The sequence below is a fragment of the Labeo rohita genome, chromosome 13, assembly GCF_022985175.1.
Source record: "Labeo rohita strain BAU-BD-2019 chromosome 13, IGBB_LRoh.1.0, whole genome shotgun sequence".
Classification (NCBI taxonomy): domain Eukaryota; kingdom Metazoa; phylum Chordata; class Actinopteri; order Cypriniformes; family Cyprinidae; genus Labeo; species Labeo rohita.
In genome coordinates, this window is record NC_066881.1 from 14,949,059 (window position 1) to 14,974,493 (window position 25,435).

Below are 25,435 nucleotides of genomic sequence, written 5' to 3' on the forward strand. Positions count from 1 at the left end.
CTAAATTTCTCATTATTCATTTTCAAACATTTAAACCAGACAGAGTTAATCTTACAGTAGTACTCAGCACTGATTACTATCAGACTTTCAAAATCCGTCATGACTTGAATTAAGATTATAATAATACTTTTATTTTAAGCACAAAATCAGACTTCAGCACCTCTTTTTACTTTGAGATCGTTCTAAGGTTAAATAATGATTTGAAATCATAACAAGATATAGTTTAATAGCTATGATACTGTTTTTGAAATCAAATCTTTGCATAGATATGACAAGAAACACATACAGCACATGCCTTGAAAAAAATGTTAATCTTAAGAAATAAAGCATATACATAAACCCAAATATATAACAGAACACAAAATAAAAGTTTCTCTCTCTCTCTCTCTGTAATCGTTTTCATAAGTAACTGTAATTTAATTACACATTTTTTTCTCAGTAACTCTTAATAGATTACGTTACATTTGTTTTGTAATTACATTACGTAACTCCGTTACATGTTACCGTAAATATATCCACATAGTTCTGACCTACCAAGAGGTTTATCGTAGATTGAACCAAGTGTGTTTATTTGTCTTTAATGAACAAAAATTATCGTGTACAACACTGACTGTAAAAAGGCGTCTTTGCTGCGCATGCATTTGCGTACAGAAAACAGGTGGCAAGATTGCGCATGCGCATCGCCTGACTGGCGTACTCATCTTTGAGTGATACGTTTATTTTCGAAACGCTTTCCCCGCGAACCACTTCCAAACCACTACAAAGTAACCTTTCATATTTTCCCCTCATTATTGTTATTACAACACCAAAAATGAGTCTAGACACTCTTTTTGAGCAAATTTTATTGACAGAGCACCAGGTGTCCGAAAGTATCAAGCAGCTTCATGAAGGTAACGACAACAGCAGATTAGTTAACGGCGAGTGTTTTTAAACGCGAAGAAACTCCAACGTACACCTATATTTTTGAAATAATTTTACATTAAATATTTAAATTTGTTGTAAGTTGTACAAAATTAAGCTTGTAGCGTTATTTTGTTCAGTTAAAGCTGCCATCAAGAGTGTACAGGACAAAATAAATACCTCACGTGAAAAGCTGGAGGAAGCACATCGTGAACTGGATGAGAAGGTATATGGCTGGTTATTACCGTGTGTTTTAAAAGAGATGACAGATTAGAAAAGATTAATTTCCCTTTTCATTTTTCTTAAGTGTTATGTGAATGTGTAGGCCTACCTCAGATAGAAACATTCCCACACAGCAAAAGATATGCACTGTCACTCATCTTAAAGTTTATCTGTGCAGAAAGCTGATATGCCGTGTTAATATCCTTTGGCACTGTGAAAAGGTATTCGGTTTCATGATTAAAACACTTCATCTAATGGACAGGATACATTAAAATGGAGTGGATCAATTCAAAGCGGGACTGCAAAATCAATCTCGTTTCTTTCAGATTACATTAGTATTATTGTTGAAAAACCTTTAAAAATACAATTAACCTTGCAAACATATGGCATACAGTTTGTTTGATACCAATGTCAGACCGAGTAAGTCAATGAGCAATTGAATCATTTGATTTAAGAGGTCAATATATGAATACTGAGGTCAGTACAAAGGAGTGTCTGTAATGCAAAAGCTTTCCTTTCTCCCGTTCACATAAACAGATAATCATGCAGTAAAGATTCATATTTTAAAATGTATATTTAGCATTTTTACAATTTGTCCATTCTACAAGTTTAGATTTTTTAGTACTGACTCCTTGAATGACCTCAGTGATCCACCTGAGATGGTGAATGTCACAAAAGATGTGTCTAATCTTCTGCGTAATATGTTTGGTCAGAGCAACGCGTCCCGTGTAATTATAAGACGTAATTTGCTTGCATTCTTTGAAGCCAGGTAGAGAATGATTACCTGAAGGATCCTTGATGTCTTTCACACTTGACTGAGCTGGTAAAAGGAGAGAAGCAGAGACTTGAATTTAAAAGACAATGCCATGCCAATTACAGAATGACCTACAAACAAAATGACATAAGCTTACCTTAACAAACAGCAATGAAACCACTGATCCAGATGAGCAGATGAACAGCATGCTGTGCTGCCACAATGTCTTTGTGCAGCCAGTCAGAAAACTTCACTGCTGTGAATGCAAAGTTTATTTGTGGGATGCTTTTGGGGATAACACACTGATCAAATTCCTGATTAATTTGTGACCATAGGTTCAGCTTCTGGCTGAAACCAAACTGCAGCTTGTTTTGATGACGAAGCGACAAGATCAACTGGAAAGGCAGAAAGAGGAACTCCTGGGACTGCAGAGAGATCTCAAAGAAAACCTGGTACATACCACCTACCACATTGGAGTTATTTCTATTCCTTCTTTTTGGAAAGACCATCTTCTCTTCATTACACACTCCATTAAAACACAATGAAGTTTAGATTTAAAGAATGTTTTTATAATTAGGAAAATAGTCACCATCATGTTGACTGATAAGAAAAGTTGTCATCAGCCACGGAAGTTTTCAGACCTGCCATATCCATCATCCACAACAATGCATATGCTGAAGTATTAAATATGCCTTTGTAGGCATTTTACTTTATTTGTAATCTGCGTAACTGTCTTTCCATTTATTTATTTCATTATTTTTTCAAATTCAGGACAGACTGAAAAGAGAATCCCGTGAAGAAAGAGAGAACTTCTTGAAGGACATAATAACTTTCAACAACGAATTCAACCTAATCAGCAACAGAAATGATGCTTTTCACACCCAAACCCTATCTAAAATTCAGACTTTGGAGCTGGAAACTGAAGCTCTACACAAAGGTGAATCTATATTTGTTTAAAAACTAGACCAGTTTATTTAATGCACTGCACATCAGTGTATTATCAACAAACTGTGCATAAAGGTGAATTTTTTTTAAGTCTTATAAGCGCATCAAGGCAAAATTGATTTGAACCAAACAAAGAAACAAAAATGTAAAACAGTAGTTTTTAATTTTATTAATGTGTGTGTGTGTGTGTGTGTGTGTATATATATATATATATATACAATATATAATTTTAGAACTGTTTTCTATTTTGATAATTTTTAATTAATGTAGCTTATTCCTTTGATGTAAAGCTGAATTTTCAGCAGCCATTACTCCAGTTTTCAGTGTCACATGATCCCTTCTAATATACTGAAGTGGTGCTAAAGAAACAGGTCTTGTTATTATCAATGTTGAAAACAGTTGCCCTGCTTAATTTTCTGTGGAAATTGTGATGCATTTTCTTTTTCAGGATTCTTTGATTAATAAAAAGTTCAGAAAAGAAGTATAAATTTGAAATAGAAATCTTTTGAGCCAGATTAACAAGCACTGAGTGACTACCAAGGCTTTGTTGACAAGCTGAAATGTGTCATAGGCCAGTAACATTCAGTTTGCTAAAAATGGACAGTTGTTTTCTCAGGTTTAGAGAAGAACATATCTAAATGTATAAAGAAGGTATAACAAGGTGAAAACAAAGTTTTATATTTCAGAAGGCATCCACAAAGTTATCACTGAAGTAGTTCTTGTTCTTCAAAGGACTGTTTGTTGTAGCTCTAACCGCCTGCCAGCAGGATACTTAAGTTGTCACCTTTGCTGTTCCTCAGAGATGGACTTGCTGAAGCAAAAGAACACTTTGCTGAGCTCCATGGAGGCAGAGAAGAAATCACTGGAAGCTGAGCTTCAGGATATACAATCACAACTTACAGGTGAAACAAGGATCTGCTCACTTAAGAACTTCTTTTGTAATAGTTTAGAAATATCCATGTGTCAAAATAAGCGACTCACACCTTAATTTCTCTGTTCGTTTGTAGATATAGAGAGAGATCTGAAGGAAGCAGTGGCTCTGACTGAGAGTCTGCAGACAGAGGAGCTCATGGTCCGACAAAAACCCTTGACAGACAGCACCTGTATCAGGCAAGAAAGTTATCACCTATCGTAACGTTAGTGAGTGTCTTCATCTACCCAGAGAAGCATGATCTATGAAAAGCCTGAGTAAAGAATGCTGAATTTCCCTTCATCCATCTTTCCATCTTCCTCCTCCTGTCACTCCAGCATGTGTAAATAATGCAGCATTAGGTCCATCCTATTAATTAGGTCATTGATATGTTGCTTGCCGTGTCCGGTCTGGAGTTAGATAAACACAACTCCTTCAGATCAGCACCCCACTAGGAAGTGATGATGGAAATGGGATCAATAGCTGGCCTGTCTCAGGAAGAAAGTTCCTCCGCTGGGGTGTGTAAATCATACGTGGGGGTAGTGTGTGGAGCGTAGCACAAATCTTCCTCATTAATAGGACGGACTGTATAAGCCCACAGGATGTGCTGAGGACGAGGCTTTTGGGACAGCATGGCTAAGCTCAGGATGTGTTCATTCCTCTCCTATGTAGTCATGAATCACACTTAAACACATGCCCCTGTTGTGCATAGAGTAGTTTTCCCCCTGTATTGATCATCTGCCATTGAACACGTTAGTTGAAATTAACAGTGTCTATGTAAGTGGAAGTTATGAGAGACTCAGCATCCCAAACTTTACTACAAGGTTTTAGTGATTGCTCTGAATAAGTCACTTTGGCTTAATTCAAGATTTACTTTAACTTAAAGGGGTCCTATTATGCTCTTTTACAAGGTCTTGATTTTGTTTTGGGGGTGACTAGAACATGCTCTCTTGCTTGGTGGTTCGAAAACTTTACATTATTACAATACCTTTCCCCCAGCCTGGCACAAATGGCTCAGTTAGTTCCGGGTTTGATGAAAGCCCGCTTTCCGAAAAACGAAATTGTTGTGATTGGTTAGCTGTCCCAGAGCATTGTGATTGGCGAACAGATTAGACGGTGTTTCAGTACTGCCACGCCCCTTGTCAAAGCGGTTAGTGCAAGTTAGATTAAAGTGATTCTTACGTTTTAAATATGGATATTTTTCTTACAAATGCTAAAGCTTATAAAGGGCCAGGGTAATTTTTAATATAACTCTCATTGCATTCCTCTGAAAAAAAGGAAGTCGTATGCACCCAGGATGCATGGAGGGTGAGTAAATAATTTGCCACAGTAGTGTAAGAAATATCATCCTTTGGGAGGGGACTTTGAGATTTGTAACTTTGTGAATCTTTTTTTTCACTGACTAAAATTCAAAAACTGAAAAAGCATAATAGGACCCATTTAACCAGTCGACCTAGTGGATTTCCCATAGTATTTAGTGAGTTTATTCACATTCCTTGTGTTGGGATGCAGGTCACACCAAATAAATAAATACAATTTTTAGTTGTTGTTTTGTTTGAGTGCAAATGTATAAATCATATTCGTTTCAAACTGTATTAGTAAATGCTAAAATCATGCAAAAAATGTGCATTCAAACAAAACATTTTTTATGTTGATTTGCCTTAATTGGTTATATCCTGGATACCTTTTAAGCGTTCAAGAACCTTCTTATTTCAAAGCAATTTGCTTATCATCAAATTTGCTTGTCATTAATTACTCAGCCTTGTGTCGTTTCAAAGCTGTAAGACCTTCAATTTTCTTTGGAACACAAATCAAGATATTTTTGATGAAATCCGAGAGCTTTGTGACAACTCAAAGAGGGCAAGGATACTACCACGGTCAAAGCACAGAAACGCAGTAAGGACATCTGTAAAATACATCAGTGACGTCAGTAGTTCAACCGTAATTTTACGTCACATGGACTGTTTTAATGATGTCCTTACTACCTTTCTATGCCTTGACCATGGTCATGCCCTTGCTGTCTATGGAGGGTCAGAAAGCTCTTGGATTTCATCTAAAATATCTTAACTTGTGTTCCGAGGTTGAATGAAGGGTGGGATGAAGGTTTTGGGTGAACTATCCCTTTAAGCATCAGTATACAGTATATATTCAGTTCTATTCAGTAAGTCATTTCTTTACTATATAGACAAAATTGTGGATTTCCAAAAGTGTGTATCACATGCAGCAAGGCCATTCTTGGGCCTGAAGGCTTGTTTTTCTCCTAAAGTTGTAGTTGTAACCTGATAAAGGAAGATATACCATTCATGTCATTTTTGTGATTATATTCTGTACTCAGTGAACATGTGTTTATTCAAGGTCGGCTTTTCTTGTAGTATGCTAAGAGTTTTATTGTGCTCGCTTCAGCAGAGACACCCCTCAGGCTTTGCTGAAAATATGTGCAAATTTCCTGCAATCTTTTCCCTGAATAGGAATTGATGTACGAATATATGAATTATTTATATGAATATCTATATCTATCTATCTATCTATCTATAGCAAGTATTTAGATTGATATTACCTTGCAAATGAGCATTTAGAAAATTTTCAAACAAATACATATTAAATAGCTTTCAGAAAGTACACATATTACAGTAGTGGTTTTCTGCTCGACACAAACAGACAAACAATAAACCAATGATTGAATTTTTTTTAAAAGATTTAAGAAAATGTTAAAAATGCATGTGTCATTTTAAGCTTGTATTATTTAGCTTTGAGCCTCATGATCGGTTAAACATGACTGGTTCTCCTGCATGTGTTTGTGTGTGCCATTCAGACTCAAGAAAGAGCTGGAGTTTTATAAAGAAGAAGAGCTTGAGCTTCTGCGAGAGACCCTCAGCTCTGAGATTCACTCTCTGCGACTGGTAACTATGTGCTTTTTGAACACAATGAAAGAAAAAATGGTCTTTCTCATTGACACTACTTACACCCAAAGCTAAGGCACTACTCAGAAAAATGGATGACAATTACTATTGAGCTTTCTAGGCACATGCTAATAGAAAATGTGTTTGGAATGTGTTGTTTCTTTGCAGAAATTGTCACAGAAGGGCATTTTGTGTTGAGAATGGTTCAGTGAAACGTCGGCGTGTGCTTCAAAAACGCTTTGTGTTTGTAGGCTTATATTACTGCAGCTTATATTTTGCCTTTAAATAGCTTATTTTTGTTGGTCGCAGACTTAATATACAGTATAACCAATATTGTAACAACTATTTTTTAGATCTTGTACTGTTAGAGAAGTTATTGAACTAAACTAAATCTTTCTAGAGTAAGAGTAGAAAAGTTTTTGTTTTTAGATGCCTGTCTTCATTTCACGAAAGGCACTGATTCTGTGTTATACGTTCACATGTGGTACCAGTTTTATCTAAAATGTTGACAACACTGTAAGTGGAAGTTATGAGGGACTCAGCAACCCAGACTTTACTACAAGGTTTTAATGATTTATTTTGCTCTGAATAAGCCACTTTGATTTAATTCAAGATTTTATTTAACTTAACCAGACCTCCTAGTTGATGTCCCATCATATTTAGTGAGTTTATTCACATTTATTATTTTGGGATGCAGGTCACATCAAATAAATACATTTGTAGTAGTTGTTTTGTGTGAGTGCAAATGCATACAGTTGTTTCAAACTGTATTAGTAAATGCTAAAATCACTTAAAAATGTGCATTCAAACTAAACATTTGTTTTTAAATGTTGATTTGCCTTAATTGGTTACATCGTGGATACCCTTTAATCTGCGGCAAGAAACTTCTCATTTCGTTTCTCACGTGTTATTTCTTGTTTTGTCACCGAAGGGCATTTTGTGTTGAGAGTGGTTCAGTAAAATGTCATGTGCTTCAAAAAGCCTCTGTGTTTTGTTTTCTTAAATTATTGTTGCTTATGTTTAAATGATTTAATTTTGTTGGTCACAGACTTCATGTGGAGTATGACCACAAGATTTTATCTAAAATGTTGACAACACTGGCATCTAGTGGTTCTATTGCAATAATACATCCCTAGAGAACATTTGAATTATCTTTTATTATTCATGCTTCCATATAGACTACATTGTGTTCTTGTAATTCCCAGAAATAGGCTGGTGGTTTGTTATTAAATGTGTCTTTAAACATTTTGGACACAGATGGAAATAGACTGATTTTGTCTCTCTGAAAAAAAAAAAAAAAAAATCACACATGATTTCTTAGCACGATGGAAATGTTGCCCATCCAGCAGTCGTATATGAAATAAACAGGGGCAGATTAATTTACCTCAGACTATGATTGGTGAGATTGGATGACTGGTGCACATCTGCCATTAAGCTGATCTGTCTGATTCTTGTCTCCTCCTTAGACCCTAATGGGAGGATTATTCAAGTCACGGAAATTAAATCGTCTGATGCCCCCTTTTATTTTCCCATTGTCGGAGCATAATTAATTGTGTACTGTAAAATTCCTTAGAGAAGCATGACTAATGTGGCACCCAATGAAACCGTTTTATTTTTTTCCAAATTCCGTTCTTTCCATTTAAATTTTTCTAGATTCCGTTTTTTCCAGTTATAATTTTTCTCAACTACTTTACATTTTATTAATCAGAGAGCATGTCTAATTAATTCAAATCATGAAACTTATACAATTTCACATCAGTTTAATAAAGGTTTAACAAAAATGACATGTTTAGGCCCCTATGAAATATTTTAATTTTTTCTGACCATATGTTTTATTGTTATCAAATTCTGTGTTTTAGCATGTCTAATTATTTGAATGCATACATAATTAATTCAAATTTATTCTTAAAACAACCTTATAAATTGTTATTTATTTTTTTTTAACTTCAGAAATTCTGTGTTTTGTATTTAACATGCTCTGGTTATCAAATGAAGGCATAAAACATTAATTTATCTTTTAATTATTAAAAATTAAGCAAACTTTTTCTTGGCAAACACACTGTAAAAAACAATTTGTTGAGTCAACTTAAAATAATTTGTAACCTGGCTGCCTTAAATTTTTATGTTTAGTCTACTCAAAAAAAGTTTATTCAACTTGAAATGTTAAATTATACTAAGTGACAACTTAGATATTTGAGTTGAATCAATGTAAAATTTTAAGGCAGCTGGGTAACTTAACCATCTGTTAAGTTTAGCAAACACAAATATCTAAGTTGTTACTTAGTACAACTTAACACTTCAAGTTGAATAAACTTATTTTAGTTGACTGAACTTAAAATTTTAAGGCAGCAGGGTAACAAATTATTTTAAGCTGACTCAGCAAGTTGTGTTTTTTATTTTTTACAGTGCAAAGGGGAATTTACTATTAAAATTAAAACATGGAAGAAATGTTGTGTGATTATACCCTAAGAAATAATGTTTGTTTCATTTTAGTAGTAATATTATTACATTTTTGCAGCATAATATTTACAGATACTAGTCCATATTGCGGTTTGATTTAAGTGTAATGACCTACTTTTGATTAATTCATTTAAACTTTGACAAATTCCGTGACATTCCGCATTATTCAGTAAATTCAGTTTTAATGACTGAATTCCACGATTCTATCCGCGTTTTCCACATCGCGAAAATCGTAGGGCCCTACTAATGTCTAAGATTCTGTAAGACTAAAATGAACTAAAAAAACAAGCAAACCAAACTTTTCTTCATTGATGCTGCATTTGCCCTTTATGTTTTATCCTTGTTGTGTACTAGACTCTTGAAGATAGAGTAGTTGTTCCATGTAATTCATTTACTGTTTGATTCAAACACATTACGTACAACATAATACTCTTCACACCACTATACATTTAATTCCTTAAGTGTGAAATTTTCCATTGCTTCCATTCTTTTTAAACATTTGAAGTGCAAAGACTTCAGTAAAATGGACTTTTCACAAAATAATACTATGTCAGTTCTGAACATCTTTTAGATCTCCTTCTTGGATCTAGTGTTTCTTATAGCCACAGAGAAGAATGGAAGACTCTAATGGTTGTGTAATGCCTGCCATAACCAGCTCTGATTGGAAGATGCTTGTGATGTTCTTCATTAGTTGTTCATCGCTCTTTGTTTTATGACAGTTCTGGCCCTCAGGGAAGTAGGCAGAAGGGGCTCCTGACACTGCAATGCGGGACTCTGCAAAGAGAAGTTAATGGGAGAAATATGATAACAATAGAATTTACATTAGAAAATGTTACCAGGAAACCTAGGAGATTTCTCAATTTTTAAATCTAATATAATTTGAAACAAATGTGCATGTGTAATGTTTTCAGAACTTACTGTTGCATATAGCCAGCCTGTTGCCACCAATGAACTGTGTTGTCCATTTGTGTTTTGTGGCAGAACTGCATTCCTCAAACAGCCTTGATCTTCTTAGAAAATTGAAATCATAACCCTGTTTGCATGGGAAGATCAAATATAAAGGAATAAATCTTTTGTTCGTTTAGATGGTGTTTTGTACCCTATGGAATTGGCATGGAATTTTTTAAGCTTTTTGTCAATATCTTGGGTTGTCCACTGGGAGGTGCCGATGAATCAGTGGGTTCTGTCTCTTGAGGTCTCTTAGGGTAGAACTTGCACGCTTGCAAGTACAACTCTTTGAGCCTGTCCCAATAGACACACTTGCAGTCTTTGCAATTGATTGCTTGAATACGTCATTTGGCTCAAGTCTTTAATTGAACATGTGTTTGTAGAACTTTTAATTGGATTTATTTAAACATTTTGATGTATTTCCTAGAGATGCAAAATGACTTAAGAAGATAAGAAAAGATAGGTCTTGTTTTCTGAGAAATGTGTCAAAATGAGTTTGATTATAACAAGGGTAAATTTCTCCCGGTGTAGTCAAAATATATTTTAAAAATTTCAAATATATTTATCCTTGTTTTAAGCATTCATTTTATTTTGTTCAGTTTCATACTTATCTTAATTTTGCTTCTCCAGTAAGTATCTTGATTTGTGACCCAGGACCATAAAGCCAGTCTTAAGTAGCACGGGTATATTTGTAGTAATAATCAAAAATACATTGTATAGGTCAAAATTATCGATTTTTCTTTTATGCCAAAAATCATTAGGATATTAAGTAAAAATCATGTTCCATGAAGATATTTTGTTAGTTTCCTACTGTAAATACATCACAACCTAATTTTTGATTAGTAATATGCATTGCTGAGAACTTTATTTGAACAACTTTAAAGGGGATTTTCTCAATATATATATATATATATATATATATATATATATATATATTCCAAATTTTCAAATAGTTATCAATATCCAGATATTCTCCTATCCTAACAAACCATACATTTAATAACATGACTTTAATGAGTTTAAAAATTTCTTATCTGATTTAAGACCTTTTTTAAAGGAGAAGTCCACTTTCAGAACAACAATTCACAAATAATTTACTCACCCCCTTGTCTTCAGTCGTAAAGAAATTATGGTTTCTTTACGACTGAAGACAGAAAGAGATGAACGTCTTGGATGACAAGGGGGTGAGTAAATTATTTGTAAATTGTTGTACTGGAAGTGGACTTCTCCGTTACCTCCTAAAACAGTTTTTTAATTAAAAAAAAAATAAATCCAAATTGTATGTTTAAAACTCAGTATATGAACATTTTTTAGTTGTTCTAAGAATGAAAAACATTTTTATAGCAATGAGAATAATGTAAAGTGTACCGCATTGCACATAGGTTTACAGTAGGTCTTATTTTTCACAGATACACACAGCAGGCCTCCATCCTCTGGCACAGCTGGAGCTGAACAGTTTGCTGGCAGTAACCTTCGTAACTCTGTGAAAAGAGGATCCGTTCATTACTTTATAGACGTACACATTAACTTGCTGTCTTTCAACTATATTTGAAAGTAATGCATAAAGTACACATCTGATACCTGGCTGCCATGCTGTATTTGCAATTTAAAACTTATGAGATGATTTTGCACTGCTTTGAAGAAACTTCTTTTGGAGGGTGGCATTAAATTACCTTTATTTTGTTGCTCCTGGATGATATCAGTCAGTGTTTGTAGTTGGTTAAAAATGTTTGCGCTTTGGTATGGTGTCCATGTATTTGATACAGTTTCCAAACAATTTTTCGTAGCCTACATAAAGAGAGGTTAGTATAAAAATCACATTTTAGTTTTGTATGTACCTGCCATAGTCAACAGTAATAGTATGATTATTATTTATCTTTTGTGTGTAAATAGAATCTGTTTGATTCTGCATTGTAACTGTGGATAAAATGCTTTACCTGAAGCCATTTGTCGATCTGCTCATAAGTAAATTCAGAGGTAGAGCAGGAAGGATTATTTCCATGAACAGTAGTCAAGAGAAATGCTGTAGAAAAATCACAACAAACTCTGTACAGAAATACAAGAATCAAACCATTCAATATTTAGCATGTATGCTGTGAAGTAATCTAAACAGTGCTTACCAAAGAGCAAGCAATGCTGCTTCCATGTTCTACTCATTGTTGTAGATTTCAAGTTGTTAGTTCTGTTGCAAAAGGCTCTATGCGATGTTCACCTCTCAATCTTTCTTTTTGGGAAAATGTATTGCATCACTGGTTAATGTACACTCATCTTGTTGACCAAATTACAACACACTTGCTTCGAAAAAGTTGTGTTTTGCACCCCTGCATCACAGGATGTTTACTCACTCACTGTTGGTTTTAGAGCTTTATCCTAACATAGACTTCATAGCACCTTTCTGCCCCTCGTCATTCGACTAGGTTGCCTTGACAGTAACCAGCTTAGCTAATATTTGCACCATTCACTTAAAGGGATAGTTAACCCAAACTGACATCATTTACTCACCTACAAGTTGTTCCAAACCAGTATAAATTTTTCCTTCTGCTGAAAACAAAAGAAGATGTTTTGAAGCATGTAGGTAACCAAACTTTGCTGGCCGCCACTGACTTCAGTGGAAAAGAAAAACTTTGTGAATGCTGTTCTTTTTAATGTTCCATTCATTAAAGAATCCTGGAAAATATGAGTCATGTGACTTTGTCAACTGCAGTAATGGCTGCTGAAAATTCAACTTTGCCATCAGAGAAATAAATTACATTTTAAAACATATTAAAATTAAAAACTGTTATTTTATATATGAAATATTACTTATATATTACTTAATATTACTTATATTACTACATTTACTTATAACAGTGTTTCACAATATTACTGTTTTTACTGTTTTTTTAATCGCATAAATAAAGCCTGGGCAAGCATATGACTTCCTTCAGAAAAGTCAAATTAAAAAAAAAAAAAAATGTGTGTACATCTCAAAAGTGTTTATTTTTTATATCTGATAAATACATTTCATAAATCTTAATTTAATTTGCAGATCTTAGTGTGGCCTGTTGCCTTTTTCCTAATTTGCTGATCTCTTCTGCATTCATTTTTATTAACTGTGAATTGACCTTAAAATTTATTAGTGTGTTTCAGGCGGTAAAAGCATGTAAAACCGTTGTCAAACAATTCACTAGAGGGAGCACTACTTTTGGGCTAATGAATATTCACTTTGCAGAAATACCTAGACATTAAATCATGCCTCAAAGGACTGCTCGCTCAAACAAATTAAATCATAATAATTATTTTCTCTTCTAATTGCTCATTTGTTTAATTTGAGGATTAATTACTGCAGTACACAGTGATGACAAAGGCTTTAAGTGAACACATTTCTTTAGTTCATTGTGTCTTTGAGGGCGAATAGTATTTTAATGAGAGCTCTCCTGTTGTGACTTAAGAGGTTTGGAAGTGATGATTGTACGGCCGTGATGTCCTAACGTCTTCTTTAAGTATCTCCACACAAAAGCGGCTTAAACACAGCTTTGCATTATTAAACATTTAGTAGCTTGCAGACAAAAAGAGTGGTTGTTTGTAGGATATGCACATCCCATTGATCATACATTTGTTGAGTAGTTAATGCTATTTATTGCAGTGTAATTCTTTTTCAGCCATGTAATTGGGGTTGTGTTCAATTTGAATTTTAGTAATGACTTTCAAACGAAAGGATTTATGTCTAACAACATAACAGAAAATTAAAATGTAGCTGCTTAAACTTGAGAACTTGGCAAAAATGCTACATTTTACTGATTTTAATTACTGAGCATAAATCATAGTTTTTTATTTATTTTTCAGTCTAAGCAATTAACTGCGTGAGCCTGGCAGAGGGACAAATGTGAATGTTGTTCATCTGTTGTGTTAGGACAACCGCTGCCTAAACTGCTTTATACACAAATTAGCAGATAATGTTTCTGACAATGTGTATTTCAGTGTGCTTCGGTGATTTTGTTTGACTCTCATTTCAGTTTAAATGGAAGTTGGTAATACAAAGAAATTACTGTGGGAAAGACAAGAACAGATTTGAGGTGTTTGTTGTGCTCAGGCGATTTGGGAATCATACAACATGTTCTCTCAAGGCGTTTGAATTTGGAGGTCTGGGACCTTTGCCAACACTCTGTCACATCTGAAATCATGGATGCACTCACTAAAAGAGATAGTTGATGCTAATGGGTATCTAAGGGGTAGTTACAGATTAATATTTAAAAAGGATTTTTAAAAAGGTTTCTGTCTTGTACCGTTGCTGATTCCATCAGCCTCTCCAAGTCGTGCTTGAAGACAGAGTGGGAAAGTAAAAATCTGTTTTGTAACACAAATGGGCTCTTATGGTTACCTTTTAAGTGTTTAGAATAAATTGAATGGAACAGTGGACGTATCTCATCACATCTTGTCACATATACACATTATTTTCCTCTGCTGTTTTTGCAGTTTCGCACTAGTCATTTAATATTTTCTACAATTTAGAAGTAAAGACAGAACATATATCAGAGGAGCTTTGCTGGTGCACTTGTAGGCCAACATCTATAGTAATATCATCCGTATGATGTTCTGCCCTTGAGTTATAGTTTTAATTTCAGTCTTTACACAGCTGTAAATAGGACAATTTGAATAAACCATAACAGCTCATAAAAGTGTCAGAATGGAGGGAGATGCCTATTAGATTCTCTTTTCTATTTATGCCATATGTACTGTAAGCTCTTGATTGACCTGTTCTGACAGAGCATTAAACAACATACTGCTCAGATCATTTTATATATATATATATGCAAGAAGTCTCTTACGCTCATCAAATGTCCATTTATTTGATTAAAAATACAAAAAAAGAAGAATATTATAAAATATTATTGCAATTTAAAATAACGGTTTTCTATTTTAATATATTGCATAAATAATATATTGTAATAACATGAAATCTATAATATATTGTGTAAATATAAATATTTTTTTTACAATATAAGTCTTTACTATCACTTTTTGTCCATGTAACACATCCTTGCTGAATAAAAGTGTTAATTTCTTTCAAAGAAGGAAAGAAAAAAAATTACTGACCCCAAACAGTAATTTTGAATGGTAGTGTATATTGTTACAAAAGACTTTTTATTCATCAAAGAATCCTGAAAATAATATCACAGGTTCCAAAAATAAATTAATTAATTAATTAAGCAGCACTGTTTCCAGCATTGATAATAAATTAGCATATTAGAACGATTTCTGAAGGATCATTTGGCACTGAAGACTAATGATCATTACACGAAGTAATGATGCTGGAAATTCAGCTTTGCATCACAGGAATAAATTCTATTTTAAAGTATATTAAAATAGAAAACCACTATTTTAAATTGCAATATTTTTACAGTATTACTGTTTTTTTTTTTTTTTTTTTTTTGTGTATTTTTATCAAATAAACGCGGCCTTGAGCAGAAAAGACTTATTTAAAAACATGACAAATCTTACTGATCCCAAACTTTTGAATGGCTGTGTGTATATATATATTAATATATATATTTATATATGCGTATATATGCATATATATGAAGAGTTCAGTTGCAAATCCCTTTAAAACCCACTTTGGTCAAAAATGAGATAATGATACTGAGTGAATGCTCTTAACGCATAGTATACATTTTAATTTTGATGATTAAAGCTAGTATTAGAATATTTCCTAAGATCAATCAAAAAACAGATTTGCAAAAAAGAAAAGTTGAAGTTTTTAAAGTATGTTATTTTATGCACTCAATACTTGGTCGGCAGCACATTTTACAACAAATGACTTGCTCCTAGCACAAATTACAGCATCAGTGAAGTGTGACATGTAAGCGATTAGCCTATGGCATTGCTGAGGCACTATTGAGCCTTCAGATCATCTGTATATTGTTGGATTGAGTCTTTTTCATCTTTCTCTTGAAAATATCCCATAGATTCTCTATGGGGTTCAGGTCAGGCATGTTGGCTGGCCAATAAAGCACAGTATTATCATGGTCAGCAAACCACTTGGAAGTGGTTTTTACACTTGTGGGCAGGTGCTAAAGTCCTGCTGGAAAAGGAAATCAGCATCTCCATAAAGCTTGTGCAGATGGAAGCATACAGTGCTCCAAAATCTCCTGGTAGATGGCTGCACTGACCTTGCACTTGATAAAACACAATGGACTGACACCAGCAGACGTCACGTCACCCCAAATCATTACTGACTTCAGAAACTTCACACTGGACTTAAGGCAGCTTGCATTCTGTGCCTCTCCAGTCTTCTTTCAGACTCTGGGACCATGATTTCAATATGAAATGCAAAATTTAGGGGACTTTGGAACACTGAGCGACAGTCTAGTTCTTTTTCTCCTTAGCCCAGGTAAGATGCTTCTGATGTTGTTTCTGTTTCAGAAGTGGCTTGGTAGCCCTTTTCCTGAAGCGTGGTGACTCTTAATGTGTTAACTCCATCTTCATTCTACTCCTTGTGAAGCTCTCCCAAGTATTTGTATTGGCTTTACTTGACCGTATTCTCAAGCTTGTGGTCATCCCTGTTGCTTGCTCACCCACCCAATTTGCTTCCTTCCAGTCACTTTGCATTTAATATGCTTTGATACAGCACTCTGTAAACAGCCACCCCATTCAGTAATGACCTTCTGTGACTTACTCTCTTTGTGGAGGGTGTCAATGATTGTCTTCTGGATCATTGTCAGCAGTCTTCCCCATTAGTGTGGTTTCAAAGAACAAGAGATACCCGTAATTTATACTGTAGGGATGGACATTTAATGAAGCTCAAATGTAAATATTCTAATATTTTGAGTTACTGGATTTTTGACTTTCATGAGCTGTACACTCTTATCATCAAAATTAAAACAAAAAAAAATATTTTGCTCTACATGTAACAAATCTAGAATATATATACTTAGAGGCAAAGAACCACTCGATGCGAGTGCATTAAAATCCTTTAATTAAAAACTAGGCTTGCATTATCCCACTTATACCATGGTCATTTGCCAGCATTGACAAGTTAAAGCTTTTAATGATGTTTGCAGTGCAATATTTGACTGGAAGGGTAAAAATTACGCTTAGTTTTGTCAGCTGCAGCTTGTTAGCTCTAGCGTACTTCCTGCTTCAAATCAGACACAGAGATTAAATAGTGTGATAAGATCACATGTACTTGAATTAATGAATTACAACATGATTCAATTATAACAACTATAATTATCTACCCAGACTAGTTGTATAGACCAACACGTATACAGGAACGGGTTCGATTTTGTGTGTGGGATTGGGAATTAGTGTTAGGTAGAAAAATATCCAAATTCAGAAGGGTTCAGGCATTATAGACATAGATTGAAGTGAGAATGTAAAATGGATGAGAAAGAGTAAACTCAGTAAAAGTGTACCTGAGGATCACAGGGCATTATACGTAAAAGATGGTTTGGCAGCAAGAAGACATGGCTTTGGAGTAATGCAGAAGTATAGAGAGAATGTGCACTTATCCTACTGCATTTTCTATGAGAGAAGATACAAAACAGTGGGAGCTGACATGGTAATACATTTAATGATTCGGGGCATTAAAGGTAAAAGATGGATTGGCAGCAAGAAGACATGGCTTTGGAGTAATGCAGAAGTATAGAGAGAATGTGCACTTATCCTACTGCATTTTCTATGAGAGAAGATACAAAACAGTGGGAGCTGACATGGTAATACATTTAATGTTTCATGCATTAAAGGTAAAAGATGGATTGCAGCAAGAAGACAGCTTTGGAGTAAAAGAAGTATGAAGAATGTGACTGCATTTTCTATGAGAGAAGATACAAAACAGTGGGAGCTGACATGGTAATACATTTAATGTTTCATGTTTGCTTATGTGTGCAGAGAAAAGTAGAAAAGAGGTGAAAGTTGACACTTAAAAGGGAGTATAAGGAACGAAGGCTCAGTTAATAGCATGCCTTAAGCAGTATACTCAGCGGAGAACTTAGTGTAGCTGGGAATTTGGCATGGACCCGAGTGTTGGCCAATCTATGTTATGGAGGGTCCCTGGCAGTAATCTATCCAATACACCCCACAGCTGGAAACCTTCTCTGATGTATGCTCGGATAGAGGAGCTCAAGGGCAAATTCTGATGCAAGGCCTCCACAAGGGCCACGGTATTTATAGACTTGGCATAGAACAGAAGGAATGAGGGTTCGTGATGCCTCAACACAGACTAGCTTACTCATGGGAAGGGATAGAGAAAGACAGTGAGGAGTTTTCTTTTTCACTCTTCTCACCCTTCAGTCAAAGAGCAGCTCCGTCTTTTTAGACCTTGAGCTTATTCTTTAAACATTTGAAATGAAATAAGAATTGCTGTTCTGTGTTGAGCTTTCAGAAATCAGGCATGAATGGCTTTTTTGAAATGTAACAATATATTTTCAGTTGTTTGCACATAGAGGCAGACACTTTTGAATGTGCCGGAAAATGTTCTACTGTTTGAACAGAACAATAAATATCACTTTATAACTTTTCCTTTTTTCTAAATGCCTCAGGATAGCTTTGCAGCAACAGTTTGGTAAGATACTAGAAACTTTGAGTTTATCAAGTGGCTAACCTAATGTTAGCACTGGTTGCAGAACTTGTTGTAAATATGACAACATATTAAATGTGCTAGCATTCATTCATTCTTGTTACTATCAGAATTTAAAATGAAAGAAGAGGGCAAGGGCAGTTTTTTCAACTGTTCCAGGTAAGATTCAATCATCTTTGGGATTAACTTGTGAGTCAGATCCACCCTTGGGCACTCTAAGCATCTCATATTTTCTGCTGTATGTGTGGTGCAAAGCAGTTCAACACCAGAACACCTTAGCCAATGCTTGGTTAAAGCATCCTGCCATAGTGCTTTTAATTGTAAATGTCACCAGTGTGCTTGATGCTTTTACACCTTTTCCATCAGAAATGCCATTGCTTTGGATTATGGCTTCATTGGCTGCTCATTTCATGTCACATCATGATTTTTTTGTCCAACTAACTCTTTAGTGGTGAGTTTTTAGTTTGGTATGATATAGAACATAACTAGCACAATCAACAATACATACCACTTATACTACCATTGAAAAGTTTAGGGGTGGTAAGATTTTTTAAAGACATTTTTGAAAGAAATTTCTGATGCACAGTAAGGGTGTGTTTATTTGATCCACATGGACTCTTATGGTTAACTAAATATTTGGTATAAAATGTTGTGGAACTGTTGACACATCCATCACATTTTGTCACATAAACACTTTTATTCTCATATTTATTTTTAAGTTTTAGAAGAAAAGACAAAAAATACATCAGAGGAGCTTTGCTGTTGACAACTCTGTATTTCCTTTTGCCTGTTTCCCACTTTTGATCTAATTTAAAATGATTTTAAAGGATACACATCACAAACCATAACCATCTGAACTGTCAGATGAAGATAGTTATAGTCTCAGATGTGTTTTTGTTGGTTGTTAAAAAATAAGATTTTCCCAGAACATATCTGTGTAGGATAGCAACAGATGTTGGCAGACATACAGTGCCTTATGCTTTGTGTTAATGTTAAGTTAGACTATAATAGTTCATTCAGTCTCCGGATTGACTTTTCGATTAAAACACACAACTAGATCACAGACTAAATCAGTAAATTATCATTTCTGAAGGGCACCTATTATGCCTCTTTTTACAAGATGTAATATTGGTCTTGGGTGTCCCCAGAATGTGTCCGTGATGTTTCAGCTCAAAATACCCCACAGGTCATTATTATAACATCTGGAAAAAGTCTTTGGTGTGTATCACTTTAAATGCAAATCAGTGTTAATTTTGATTTAGTCTTAGTCATAGTGTTTTGACTAAAATGTCATTCAGTTTGTCATATTTTGGTCATCTGAATTGTTTTAGTTTTAGTCTAGTTTTAGTCGACTAAATATAATATTTTAGTTGACTAAATCTACAGTAGATTTAGTCGGCTAAAATCTAATGAGTTTAGTGCATTTAATGCATTTATTAAGCATTTCTCTGAAACTGCCAAAGTCATTGTATAGGTTTAATATTAAGGTTTTATCATGATAGACTGCAGATTTAACTACTGTGACACGCAACATGCCTTTATATTAAAACATGGTCTTCTTTTCAATTAAATTCCAATGGTTATATAGGCTAATTATACATTCTTTATGACAACTTCTTTACCACATTCTTCATTCTTTCAAGCAGACATATTTATTTATAGAAATAAATTTAGATTCATCTTTATTAGGCTACTAACGCGATTCAGTCAAGAGCAGTGAGTGGTTTTCTGTCTTTCTTTTGTTGCTTGATTATCATCAATGACTCAATCAATAGCAACTAAATTAGGCTGCTGTCTCTTTAAAACCGAATGCATGGATGCAATGTACTGATACATGTCCGGTATTCTCCCAATTCTTTACGTTCACCTAAGACATGTCTGCACTTCTCCTACTCCCAGATATTGAAATTTTTTAATGTTTCATGAGGCATGCAGCAAATGTATGCTAGCTTATGTACAACTGGCTGGAGCTGTTACAGTTAATATATATATACACTACCGTTCAAAAGTTTGGGGTCAGTAAGACTTGTAATAGTCTTTAAAGAAGTCTCTTATGCTCATCAAGGCTGCATTTATTTGATTAAAAATATAGAAAAAAACTGTAATATTGCAAAATGTTTTTACAATATAAAATAATGTTTTTTATTTTAACATACTTTAAAATAGAATTTATTCCTGTGATGAAAAGCTGAATTTTTATCAGCTGTTACTCCAGTCTTAAGTGTCACATGATCCTTCAGAAATCATTCTAATATGCGGATTTATTATTAGAATGATCAATGTTGGATAATATCAACAGTTGTGCTGCCAAATATTTTTTGGAACCTGTGATTTTTTTTTTTTTTTTTTTTTTTTTTTTTTCAGGATTCTTTCATCAATAACAAGTTTAAAAAGTACAGTGTTTATTCAAAATATAAATACTTTATAACAATGTAAATTATTTATTATTAACTTTTAATAAACTTTTAATTATTAACTTAATACATCCTTGGTGAATAAAAGTATTAATTTCTTAAAAAAAAAAAAAAAAAAAAAAAAAAAAAAAAAGAAACAATAAAAATGTACTGACCCCAAACTTTTGAACGGTAGTGTGTATGTATATATATATATATATATATATATATACATCTAACCTCATAACCACGCAGCAGATTCGTTCTAATTGAATCTCTTCCTAAATCATCCCTCGCTAACATTTTTGTATTGTTTTTGTCATTCAAAAACGAGTTTTTGTTTCGTTATCGTCTCGTTTTCGTTAGTGAAAAAATGTCACTGATGCAAATGAGCTGCATATTCGTGCCCCATCTTCAGAAGAGGGCGTAGCGTATACATCTCTGCTTTGCATACCTACAGAAAATAAACAGTCGGTAGAAGCAGCATGACTGAAAGCGAGTGAACCAAAGACACCGTACAACCAAAGACAACTCGCTGAGGGCAGAAACTATGGCAATGCAGGACTGTCAGTCAGCGGCTGTGGGCGGGGCATAAACAATGTGACATCACACTGCTTAGAAAATCAAAACAGCATGCCTAATGAGCCTGGTTTGGTTTAATATGGATTTAAAAAATAAGAAGTCATTGGATTTTTATCATTGTAGGGTAGTTGTGTGCTTAGTAACCCAGTTCAATTTACCCAAAGACTATATTTTCATCTAGTTATCAAGTCATTTATTTTTTAATCTCTAATATTATTTATGTGAATTGAAAAGGCTGTTGTTCTCTCCAGTGGTGCAAAAAAGTTGAAAGAACACTATTATTTTGAAGTCATAGGAATTGGAGTTTTGGACTGGAGTTTTTGATTTTTTTTTTTTTTTTTTTTTTTTTTTTCCATCAAGAATGTAAGTTTCAAGTATTCTCTGAATTAGAGATTTGCAAAGCAACATAAATTACTATCTATTAGAACCTGAGCTAGTAATGCTGTATGACAAAACATTCTGGAAGCCTGACTGGCTGATGGCACCACAATGTACTCAATCCCAAGCCGTTTAAGACAGGGAGAAAAATAAGACATTTTAACACTGGAATATACAAAGCAAGGGGGAAAAAATGAATAAATAAACCCTTTAGTAGAGTAACTGATAGATATTCAAAAAGTAAAGATAGTTGAGATTAATAAAGAGATAGTGTACTGGAAAATTTAAAATTCTGTAATCATTTAATCACTCTCATGTCATTCCAAAACATAATGCAGTTCTTTCTTTTGTAAAACACAAAAGAGGATGTTTTGAAGAATGTTGATAACCAAAGAGTTTTGGTGCCCATGGCTTGCACCGTATGGACAAAAACACACTACCAAACAAGCCATACAAGTCATGCAGTTTTGTATCAACTTGAGTGGGTGAGTAAATGATAATAGAATTGTCATTTGTATGTGGACTCTTTTTTAATATGCACAAAACTATCATAGAGACCTTCAGATTGTGTATAATAGCGGGAACATTGCTCACAGCAGGTGATTTGGAGTCTCTCACTGCTAATTTGATTGGATTTGTTTGTTTAGCACCATATTTTCTGTTACGGACATGCCCTTTGCCATTATCATTGTGGGGAATTGCTTTTGTGTTCTTATTAGAAGCACAGCGGGCCTCAGTTGAGATGCACCTCCACTGGTTACATCTGTCAGTCTGGTGTGCTGGGGATGACTGTCAGAGTAAACCCCTTGTGTGAAATCTGGACAGGTATGAGGTCAGGTTTTTATTTTATTAACCAAGGGCAAGCTTTTAACATCAATACAAGGACAAGTATGTACTGTAGTGCATGAGAAATGTGTATGCTCAAGTATGCCATGTGAATGTTGTGCGAGGAGAATATACTGTAGCTTCTTCTGAACCATTCTGACCCCATTAGATTACAGTAGGATAGATCTGGCTTGTGGCTTGGGTTTTGTAAGAAAACATGCCTGATAGAACAGTCTAGGTTTCTTAAAATTGGTGGGGCCACACAGTTTCCCTCACACTGCACAGTTTCATAGTGATTGCATATTATTCTGAAAGTTTAATTTAACATTTTAACTTCTAAAAGAGAATCTCTCTTCTGTGAGGTTTGCTTTGGATGTGATTTGAATGTGATCATATTCATTGGCTTGTGGCACGCTTCACTATTTTCTTTAATTGGATTCTTCATTAGAGCGCAGAGCAAAGAGGAAATGCAAGCATGATGGGATATTTGACAGCTGTGAGATGTGCATTGTCCTTAACAACTGTAAGCCTAACTCAGGTATTATAGCTGTCAAAAAATCTTTAAGAAATGTGTCTTTTTATAGCATCCCTACTCCAAAAATATACCTGTAGATACATTTCACTGCAGTTTCACTAGAGGCAGTGAAATGGCAACAACTTTACCTTTAAAGGTTATTAATTTTATGCTCTGATTAATAAATATGTTTGTTTGTGTGGTTACTTGCACAATACTATGTTATGACCTTAAAGGGATAGTTCACCCAAAAATGAAAAATCTGTCATTAACTACTCACCCTCATGTCGTTTCAAACCCGTTCATCTTTGGAACACAAATTCAAATATTTCTGATGAAATCAGAGAGCTTTCTGACCCTGCATATACAGCAACGCAACCAAGGCCCAGAAAGGTAAGGACATTGTTAGAATAGTCCATGTGACATCAGTGGTTCAACTGTAATGTTATGAAGCTACGAGAATACTTTTTGTGTGCAAAGAAAACAAAAATAACAACTTTATTCAAATCCATGTCAGTCTTCAATGCATGTTGACATGAGGGTGAGTAGTTCATGATAGAATTTTCATTTTTGGGTATCCCTTTCCTTTAAAACACAGTTACCATAATGCATGCTTTGTATACTGATACATTTTTTTATGTTTGCATCACAACCAGCTCCATATATCTGGCTATTTTAATGTAGTAAACTTGCTTGGTTGCTCACCTGGTGCAGTATCGTACTCGCAATTCAAAGCTCTCAAGTTGCGTGAAACGTCTCATGATAAAAGAGTTTAAAAATTAGAAGCAAGCTAAAATGGCCTACCTGATCTCATGATGAAAACGTACCTGTTGGAACTTTTTCGCAAGAAATACGTACCAATAAGTTTTCAACACAAATGAACACTAGAGATGGTAAAACAGCAAGAACGCAATAATTTTCATGCAGAGTTATGATTACAGCTCCATATGTTTTGCTTTCCAGACATAACATGCTTGCTCGGTAGCTCAGCCGGCACGGAATTGGACTTAGGATGCAGAATCCTTGGGTATGAATCCCATGAAAAACATGACTCACAATGAAAGAGCTGAAAGATGAGAGATCGAAAAACAAGCTAAAACGACATGCTTGCAATTGTGTTTTTACGACACATTCACTTTGTTCATAATACAGGTAGGTTTAGGTGAGGTGCAGATGATACGTTATTTTAAACGTCACGTAAAATTAGAGACAGACATTTCAAGTCAGAACTGCGGTGACACGTACAAAACCAACGTCACATAAAATGTGCCATATGTACATTCATCTGTTCCAGGGAAAAAAAACAAACACTCTTTTAGCGCCACTCAATGGACATTTCACATTGAATATGTCATGAAACGTACATGGCGGTATGTATTTCATGTCTTGCGGAAATGTTCCCACAGATATGTTTTTGTCATGAGATCAGGTTTAAAATCCCATGGTTGCTTCACAGAATGCAATTAATCTTACATTTGCTTTTATTAACACTATCAATTAGGTTAGAGTAGGCGGTACTTTATTTTGAAAACACAATATAGCATTAACCTTTTGGCATGAGTTATTGGACATTTTATTTCTGAACTGCCACGAATCATACAACAATCAGCATAATCAAACACAGCCATATTCATCTGTTTCTGATACGTTGCAAAACGTGCAAGAAGCAATGTGATATTTTGCAGAAATGTCCCCACATGCGTACATGGGTTGTCTTTGAGACATGTTCATGCTTAGATGGCATCTGAACTTTGAGCTCAGAAGAGTGGAAAAAAATCTTCCTAATGTTTTGCCCTCTAACCCTTTTTGCTTTACCATCTTTACCCATGTTAAATGAAGGTATCCATCAGGAACATATGGACAGGATGAACACAGATGGCGTTACTTTTCGATGCCTGCAGGCCCAGGTAGGCCTCACACTCTATCTTAGCTCAAAATGCGAATGACTCCTCAGGGATTCCTCCTGTTTTAAGACACACTGGAGTTGTTCTTATCAGGAAAATCCTCTTATTTCCATACTCATCCTTTAGTATTAAATCTAATTTCCACTATTCCCAATATTGATTTTCCATACAGCTCTTATCAGGGTGTAGGTGTGTGTTTATGCATGTAATTCATTCATGCTTACAGAATGAGCGTGTCATTTT

General features: G+C 34.6%; 2 protein-coding genes across 6 annotated transcripts; one reads left to right on the forward strand and one right to left on the reverse strand.

The window, feature by feature from the left end:
* The first annotated feature begins 704 nt into the window (after window positions 1–704).
* Window positions 705–25,169, forward strand: ccdc172 (coiled-coil domain containing 172). 4 transcript variants are annotated; one of them, XM_051126148.1, is made up of 8 exons: window positions 705–890; window positions 1,041–1,126; window positions 2,212–2,328; window positions 2,648–2,813; window positions 3,622–3,723; window positions 3,829–3,931; window positions 6,544–6,631; window positions 25,128–25,169. In XM_051126148.1, the coding sequence occupies exons 1-8, from the start codon at window positions 812–814 to the stop codon at window positions 25,155–25,157; spliced, it is 771 nt and encodes a 256-aa protein (XP_050982105.1). In that variant the 5' UTR covers window positions 705–811; the 3' UTR covers window positions 25,158–25,169. The 4 variants fall into 4 exon arrangements, with proteins under 4 accessions (XP_050982105.1, XP_050982104.1, XP_050982102.1 ...); XM_051126147.1 differs by lacking the exon at window positions 25,128–25,169 and adding an exon at window positions 6,800–7,327; XM_051126145.1 differs by lacking the exon at window positions 25,128–25,169 and having other exon boundaries at window positions 6,544–7,327.
* On the reverse strand, window positions 9,462–12,300 carry si:ch1073-126c3.2 (uncharacterized protein LOC555816 homolog). 2 transcript variants are annotated; one of them, XM_051126154.1, is made up of 6 exons: window positions 12,160–12,300; window positions 11,977–12,062; window positions 11,713–11,827; window positions 11,408–11,520; window positions 10,010–10,124; window positions 9,462–9,865 (listed from the first exon to the last, which is right to left on the reverse strand). In XM_051126154.1, exons 1-6 carry the CDS (start codon window positions 12,194–12,196, stop codon window positions 9,678–9,680), a joined length of 654 nt encoding a protein of 217 aa, XP_050982111.1. In that variant the 5' UTR covers window positions 12,197–12,300; the 3' UTR covers window positions 9,462–9,677. The 2 variants fall into 2 exon arrangements, with proteins under 2 accessions (XP_050982111.1, XP_050982110.1); XM_051126153.1 differs by having other exon boundaries at window positions 11,977–12,083; window positions 12,160–12,263.
* Window positions 25,170–25,435: the final 266 nt, after the last annotated feature.